Raw genomic sequence first — 8928 nt, forward strand, 5'->3', positions numbered from 1 at the left:
AGTGAATCTGCAGATCTCTCAGAATCCAAGCAAAGTGGCTGCCTTTTATTTTCTAATACCCGGAAACACTAGCTGCCTTTCTCCCCAGCTGCTTTCCTGCCCATGTCCCTTTTATGAGAACAAATGTTGCCGTTGTCCTAGCAGGCTGGGGAAAGTGAGACAGCTGCTCTTGTTCCAGAAGGTGGTTTTTGTGTGTGTGTGTGTGTGAGATACCCATCATATTTTAGCCAGGCGCTCAATAGCCGCAGAAGCTTGACGGTGATTCTTCCCTTTGGCCTCTTCAAATGCTCATGGTCGGCTTCATTCGGTCGCCTCCCCTCGAGGTCCACGCTTAAGCAGCAGATGGGGGGCTTGTACGAAGCAGCTGGTCCATTCTCCTGCAGCCCCGCCTCCTCTCCGGGGCCCTGAGCGGACGCCCGTGTGCCCGTCGGTGTGGAGGAACGTTCAGGACTTTCAGTTCCATTCAGTGCTTTCTGCTCCTCGCAGCCAAAAAGCTGGGCAGCTTGGCGTCCTCTGCAGCCACGAGCCCAGATGTCCGGCTGCGATACAGTTTCCTTCCCACTCTCCCTGTTGGAGCTGTATTCATTTACAATCGCAAATAAAAGACGTATCCAGAGGCTCTATTTTCTCCTTATGGTTTGCCATTGTAGTCATGTGTGGGAGCAACAGTCTAGGAGCCGGGGCAGCCAGCCAAAGTCTAAAATTGTTTTCCATTTCCCTTGGAGAGGATGAGATGGGTCCTCCGTGTGGCTCAGGGCCGTGTGTTTTCTGGGCCTGGCTTTCTCCATGCATCATCGCCTCCATCGATGTCTCTTTTTCTTTCTTCAGATGAATATGCTGATGAAACTCCAAGAAGCAGCCAATTACCCGGGCACGCAAAGCTGCGACAGCGATAGCACCAGCCATCATGAAGACATTCTGGATTCGTCTCTTGAATCTACCCTCTAGAGGGTGAAAAAAAAAGTTAGGGGAAAAGACTATGCTTTAAAAAAAAAAAAAAATGTTTGAAAAGTAAGGTATTTTCATGAAACCACTGCCAGTATGAAAGCATCCTGTCAGGGCCCTGACCCAGAGTTGTGGTCTCTAAGGAGGCAGCAAAACTTAAGTCTGAAGCACCAAGATGCTCAGTTGACACGGAAGCGTAACTTGCTTTTCTTTCTAGGCATTTTTTTTTTTTTTTTAATCTCTGTGGAGTGATGTAAGGCTCCAATACTCAACTGGAAAGGACCCTAGTGATAGGGCCACTGAAGATTGCACATGGGTTAGCCAAACTGGACTTTCTGTTTTTTCTCTTTAAAAGTTTACAATGCAGACCTTCTTTTCCTTTTTCCTTTTTTTTGTAGTTCCTTCTCTGGTCTCCTCTGAGGGGCTGTTCCCCCCACGCAGGATCCACTCTTCTGATCCGTCCAACCTCTTTTGTGGCACAAGGTGCTGGTTGAGGAGCCCCGGTAGCGTTTGTGTTGTGTGCTCACCCCCTTCCAAAATGAAGAGGCCAGGCCTCTCCAAGCACAAGAGGGACTGTGCGACCCCCCAGGGAAACACTGCTGTGGCCAGCTGGAGAAGGGCCAGCATCACTCTCAGCTGCCGTGATCACAGCTGTGCTTCACCCACGCTGCAGTGTCTGAGTCACAGGTCTCATAAGGTTGTTTCTCCCACTGTGGTCTTTTGAAACCACCTGCCCATTCCCTTAAAAAAAAGAAAATAAGTTTTATACCAATTATTAGTCCACACTGACAACAGGCTTTTTAGGGCTTTGTTTGTTTGAGCCTCGTCGGTGAAAAGAAGGAACATTTCCTATGGTGCTGTCCCACTGCCTTAAGCCGATTTCTACAACAGTTTAACCGTTGGTTTAAATCCTGAACCACTGGTCGTTTCCACTGTCTTCACTTACAACACCAGTTAACACAGTAGCCTCATCTCTATTTTTGTGTTTGTTTTTGAAGAAATGGATAGGAGAAAGATCAGTATTTTTACCTTGTGAATAGATTGCTTTGCCTATCCTCCAAAAGACTCAAGTAACCCAGAAACCCTCTTTGACTGTCATTTACAAGCTAAGCCATGTGGCTATCTTCCATCCAGTTCTAGGGGAAAGAGTTTCAGAAGGCGGGAGATGGTGAATTCTTATCCAGCAGAGCTGGAAGCACTAGATGCAGCATGAGCACAACTATTCGGCTTTTCTCTCCTATTCTTTTTTTTTTTTTTTTTAATTATTATGAGTTTTGAGCATGTTGTTTTGATGGGTGTTATTGTACATGAGAAATTCAGCATTCGAGAACACTGAAGCAGTGAAGTCACTGTGGATGAGAAAGCATTTATACTGTAAAAGAAGGTTAGATTTGCACAGTCTACTGGGTAGGTATTGTAAATAATCACTTAAAAAACTTGCACAAGTCAAAACAAACAAACACACACACAAATTGTATTTTATCCTGTGGGTGTTAAGAGATGTTTCACTTGCTGAGATTTCCTGTCCGTTGCAAACAAATACAGAATGCAGACCCTCAATGCTGTTGTTACCTGGTGTGTTTGTCCTGTATTTACAGTTGTGATGACCATGCAGGAGCTATCAGTGCTAGAGTGAGCATGCTTCAAAACTGTCCATGAAGCCAATACATGTTTGGAAAAGTAAAAATGTCTGAAAGTGCATCTGTCATGGCGGGCTTTCAAGAGAGTACATGAGAGCTGACGGGAGTGACTGGAGAAGTTCCCACCACGCAGAGAGGACAGGTTTGAAACGTATCACCCCAAGGGCTAGGCCACGGTGTAGACTTGTTCCATGCGTGTGAAAATGTGCTACTTCAGGACGTTCAATTGGTGCTACTCTCTGTGACCACCCACGGGTCAGTTGCTGTAGAACAATAACAGCACGAGACGTCGCCGCAGTCGTCAGAGTGCCGCTCGTCTATGGGTCCTCCACGGTGCTACTGCCCCAAGGGAAGTCGGAACTGATTTGTGCGCGTAGAAAGGGCACCCTGACTTCGAAGCCTCAAACGTGGATCGCGTCTGTGGTGAAACGTCGATATGCGTAGCTGGATGCGTGACTAGTGGCCCTTGTACAATATGTGATCTAAGAAAATCGCTAATCTTTCCCTGCCATTTTGAGAACCACAGTTCAAACATGATCATTAAACAGAAATTCCTGCAATACATCCCAGTAGGTCCGCCTAGTTTACAACTTAAACTAGTTTGTGAAACATTTGTCTGTATACATTTTATATTTTGTACATTTTTGATGTAACATACCATGTAAATAGAAACAGTGAAATAAATCATCTGAAAAGTTTTGTAGTCTTTGTAAAGCCCCGGCAGCAACTACTTCTCCGTGGACTTAACTGGGTGATGTATTTTCTATTGGTTGATTGTTCCTCTAGCTTGTAAACCAGCTTGCATATATTTTTTTGCAAATGTGCACCCTGTATCTGTCTAAATTATTACTTTGCCATTAAAGTGGAATTATTTATTGACAACAAGGTGTGGTGTCTATATGTGGAGAGAATTGAATAATTATGCACCAAAAGTATCAAACTTTAAAATGTTGCTTGCACTATTAATAAGCCATGAGTAGGATGTGTGTGATTTTTATTTTATATTCTTCATAGAAAGGACCTCATAGCTTTTAAATGAGTAAATATATTGAAGGTACTAGGTATATCTTTTTAAATGAAAGTTATTTATTCAGTGAATATTTTTAGAAAACTCATTATTAGTCTACCTAAATGATTATAAAATAAGCATTAATATAAAATAAAATGTTAATATTCACTTAATTTTATCAACTTATTAAATGTTTCTTTGTTTTTATTCCATTAACTTTTTTTTGACCTTTTAGCTCTAAAGATGCTTTTAACATCGAAGAATTCTTCTGGTGGTGGTTTATTTTTAATAGAGATTATAAAAAGAAAAGGAACCCTCTTTAAAATGAGAAATTTTTTTCAAAGCACCCTGGTCTTTCATACCAGTCATTGGAATGCTTATTTGGGTACTCTGAGTAGGGTTTTAATTCTAAAAGCAGGAAAATTAGAACAGTTGTTGAGGGAAAAAAAGAGCTATTAGTTAAAACGAGCCGAACAACAGTAATAGATTAAAATTGATAAGTGTTTCCTTTTTCACAGTTTCGGAGATTGGGAAATCTCCACAATCCGTCTTATCCAGGTAAACACTGAGCTGATATAAAACTTGAACATTATTCTGACACATTGGGCATCAGACTGTGTAAGTGTGGGCCCCAACACTATCATGGTCTGTGTAGCCTTGGCCAGTTACTCACACTCTTTATGCCTAGTTTCCTCACCTATCAAGTGGATGACTAGAATAATATCCGCCTCCTACAGATTACTGTGTTTTCAAAGGTCAGCAGTATTTTTTTTTTTTTTTCAAAAATGCATCTTCTAAAACTCAGTGCCCTCATTTATAACATGGGGTAATAGTACCTATCTCATAGGGCTGTTGGGAGTATTGAGTTTAGATCTGTAAAGCACTTCAAACAATGCCTGGAACTCAGGAACCTGAATAAATGCCAGCTACTATATTAGCACAGCCATTATAATACATTAATAACATCAGTAGTGTAACAAATACTCTCATTACTGAATTTGTAAATGCATTCATGGTAATATTAAAGTCTTATGAAAAGTATGCTTTTATCCAGTTTGTCAATCTGTAAAATGGGATAGTTTTAGTTTCTACTCATACGATTGCTTTGAAGATGAAATATTTTATTTATTTATTTTCAGTTTCAGTTCAGTCACTCAGTTGTGTCCAACTCTTTGCGACCCCATGAACTGCAGCACGCCAGGCCTCCCTGTCCATCACCAACTCCCAGACCTTGTTCAAACTCATGTCCACTCAACATTACTGAATTAATATTACTTTTTAGTTCAGAGGAGATGATCTGGATACGTAATCATTGGAGTCTCTCTTCTCCACATCGAGTATATATTATCTGTTAGTTACCCAGGAGTTCTTCTACTAGAAAACATATTTATAGAAATTAAACATAGCACACTCTGAAGTAGAATCTCATTAAAGAAAAATAAAAACTTCTCAAGTTCCTTTCCATAAAATTGTAAAGACATTCATAAACCTTTTATTTATCACTGGAATTTTTAAAGTTTGCCAGTGTTCTATAATAGTATGATAGAGTTGAAGTTGGTGTACAACTGAGTAATTTTTGTAGTGATTACATGTTGAGATGAAAATATTTTCAGTATATTGGATTATATTAACTGTAGTATTAAAATTCACCTCATCATTTTTCTTTTTTTTTAATGTGGATACTACAAATTTTACAATTAAATACATTGCTCATATTTGTGACTCACTTGATATTTCTATTCCCATTGGCCAACACTACTATGGAAAGATTGATCTTTATAAAATTTGATCACCCAGCTCCCTCATCTCTTCTGCATTTTGTTTTTAGGAATAAGGTTCAAATATCAAATGACAATTCTTTGCTCAATCTGGATTTCGCTTATCTCTTGATTTCCTTTTTTACTCTGTTCACTGCCCCCATTTTGATTCTATTCTCTACATTACCCTAGTTGTAGAACCAAGAAGTAATTGCTGAAACATTAACAACAACTTTCCAAACAATTTAGCCATGAGCATGTGTCAACATTTTAGTATCATCTTGAAAAAAAAAAAAACCCTCTGGTAGGCCAATTTAAAGGTTGCTCTCCTAGTAGAGAGACATTTATTAAAAATGTAGGTTAGATTACAAAATACTTAAAGATTTCCAGCTTCTTAACTGTCAGATGGATGGGTAAGTGGAGGGTTTCCCAAATCAAATATTAACCCCATAACCAATTAAGCAAATACTGAACACTACTAAACATTTATCAGCATTCTAATTTATTCAGAGACGATTACAGAGTTCAAGCAATAATATTTCGTCCGAGACCAGGTTTAGAACAGCATTTTTTTTTACTGTGATCTACTTCCTCTTACCCCGGTGTTATGTGCTCAGTCGTGTCAAGACTCTTTGTGATCCCACGGACCATAGTCCACCAGGCTTTCCTGTCCATGGGATTCTCCAGGCAAGAATACTGGAGTGGGTCCTCTTACCCCAAGGGCCTTAAATATTCTCAAATGCCTTAGACAAGCATTTCTGATCCTTCAGATAAGGTCAGATAAGACTCTGAATTATTTGCTTTTATATATAAAATCAAATTACACACACACACACACACACACACACACACACACATATATATATATATATATATATATACGCCTCTGGAGGAGGAAATGGCAACCCACTCCAGCATTCTTGCCTGGAAAGTTAAATTCCATGGACAGAGGAGCCTGGCAGGCTATAGTCCATGGGCTTGCAAAGAGTCAGACATGACTGAGCACATGTATCATATATATATATATACACTGTGATCCCACTTATGTTCAATTTTAAGGCCTAGAATATAGTGCGCTCTCAATAAATATTTACTAAATAAAAATATTTCTGAACATGGAGACAGCAGCTGAACGTGAGCTTGTGTTAAATAAAAATATTTTATTTGAGGAGAGCCACTTTCGCAGGTGGAGCTCCCCGAGAAGACAGATGAATAATGACCGTGCCGCTTAGTGATCACAGGAGGAGGACAGATCACCTGTGGGTTTGTGTCCTCTGGTACAAAGTTCTGCCTCATGCTTGGAATATTTTTCCTCCTTTAGATGTAATGTACTACATACTTGCAACCAAGTTTTCATTTTCTTTCTGCTTTTCAAGTCCTTTGAAGATGGTCTAGTTATATAGTGCAATTTAAATATATGGACTTTTTTAGAGGAAGAGATAAAATATACCAAGCAGTTGGAAATCTAATGCTAGAGCCTCGAAGACAGGTGGAGGCTGGAAAGATCAAAACAAGAATCCTGAGCATAGAAATGAGAAGCGATGTGAATTTCACCTTGGGATATTTCTCCCACAAGAAAGACTTTGACCAAATAGAAAACAGAAGAGAGAGTAAGCGCTGTAGTGAACATCTTTATAGTTCATTGGCTTTAGTTTTTAACTAACATATTTAAGCCTGTTTAATGGGACACTTATAAAGGAGGAGTACAATGTAAAACCATTGAAGTCCAAATCAGAAAAATCTATATCCTAATCCTAATCGCATTTTGTGACTTCTTTTCTAGGAAAAAATTAACTACTGTATGGTCAGTGTTAATCTAGATTTTATACCCTACAGATGGCATCGAATAATGAAATGCAGCCAAAGTGAATGGAGCCACTCTGTACATCATTTGTGATACAAGTAATGTGTATCTATCAGAGAAGCTAGAGGAGAGTCTTTGCCAATAGCAGCAGTTTATCAGGGGAAGGAAATTCACCTGAACTCTGCTCACTCATGAGACTTCATGCTCTTTAGACAATTACAGCCCTTCGACTAGAAATATAACAGGAGCCTCACATACCATTTTAAATTGTCCAGTAGCAGCATTATTACTAAAAGTAAAAAGAAACAGGTGAAATTAATTATAATAACATACATGCTTTCTTATCTCAACATACCAAAATATTGTTTCAACATAAAAGAAGCTAAAATATGTCTTAATACAGTTTTTAACATCTTGCATTTTCTTTTTTCTCTACTGTCTCTGAAACCCACCATGTGTGTGCCCTTGGTACACACCTCAATTTGGAGACTAAATGTTCACCAGAAGAACCGCATCTGTACTCAGACTGCAAAAGTTTAGGTCAGAAGACCCACATAGGTAAGCTGTCCCAAACATAGTTGACATGAGCTGAGTACCAATTTTAAAGTTAAATTTTAGACAATTAACATTAAAGTTAAGATATGAGTTCCTAAATTACTATACGGCCTGCAAGTAGACACAAGTGGACAGTGGCCACTCCTGAATAAGACGGCCCAACCTTAGCCTCACCCAGTAACCAGCTTTCTCAGATCACAGTGTGTTCATTTCTTGTTTGGACATCTCATCTCATATACACATATGTACATATATGTATATGTGTACATGCATACATATGTGTATACATATAGTAATTACATAATAATTACAGGTGTATAACTAAATGTATTTATATCTTTACATATATATCTCTCCATATATTCACATACGTTTTCTAAATCCCAGGACATAAATTGTCTACTCATCCTACACTTGGATAAAAAAGGACCCCTCCTCAAAGAGAGACAAAAGTTCTTTTTCCACTGGGAAAAATTCTCTTCTCTAGATTAAAAAGAAGAATTAGCAGGTAGAGACATTTTAAATAACAAAATGACTCCCAGAGCAAGATCAGAACTTCAATTCAAACCTGAAAATAATATTAGCATATGTAAATATAAAAAGAGAATATTTTTAAGATGAGATAATAGAATAACAAACACACTAAAAATGGACAATCATATTAACTAAGAGATATAAGAAACAGGTTAAAGCAGTGCATTTCCTGATCTGTATAAGATATCCCTGGGGGCTAGCCACCTACTGTTTTTGCCAACGTTCGCTGTTTACCAAATCTTTTAATTGTTTCTCTGCCTTTCCAGAAACCCCAAACCTATAAAGGTATTTCTCTAATGTTTTTTGCCTTCTTTCTCTTATATATTAAAATTCAGTGACTCTTTCCTTCTAAGATCTAAAACTTCATATTTCCTTGACTGTACATTTTCCTGAAGATCTGCTACTAGAAATTTAGTTCATCTGCAGAAGCCACGGGGCTGACTATAGAGAGCACACTGTAAGACATCCCCCTGTTAACATAACACAGTAAGTAATTAGCCTTTTTTAAAAATAGTATGCCCTTTAGCTGTTTGCTTTTTCAGTACCAACCAAGAGCTTTATTAGCTAGCTTGAAAAAGGGATGTCTTATAATTGGGCACACTAGAAACTGGAAATGATTAATACCCCAAACATACTTTAGGGTTTAAGTAAAATGAATGGGTTATCAAATAAAATTATACTTGA

General features: G+C 38.6%; 1 protein-coding gene across 5 annotated transcripts in view; it reads left to right on the forward strand.

Annotated features, from left to right (window-relative positions):
- Positions 1 to 3470, forward strand: part of NAV3 (neuron navigator 3) — an 888057-nt gene extending 884587 nt beyond the window's left edge. For all 5 annotated transcript variants that reach the window (XM_065934132.1, XM_065934129.1, XM_065934130.1 and 2 more), the window contains one exon: positions 829 to 3470. In XM_065934132.1, coding sequence (XP_065790204.1) covers positions 829 to 948 — 120 coding nt within the window. In that variant the 3' untranslated portion in view covers positions 949 to 3470. The remainder of the gene's footprint in view (positions 1 to 828) is intronic.
- The last annotated feature ends 5458 nt before the right edge of the window (positions 3471 to 8928 follow it).

The sequence above is a fragment of the Muntiacus reevesi genome, chromosome 4 (genome assembly GCF_963930625.1).
Source record: "Muntiacus reevesi chromosome 4, mMunRee1.1, whole genome shotgun sequence".
NCBI lineage: Eukaryota > Metazoa > Chordata > Mammalia > Artiodactyla > Cervidae > Muntiacus > Muntiacus reevesi.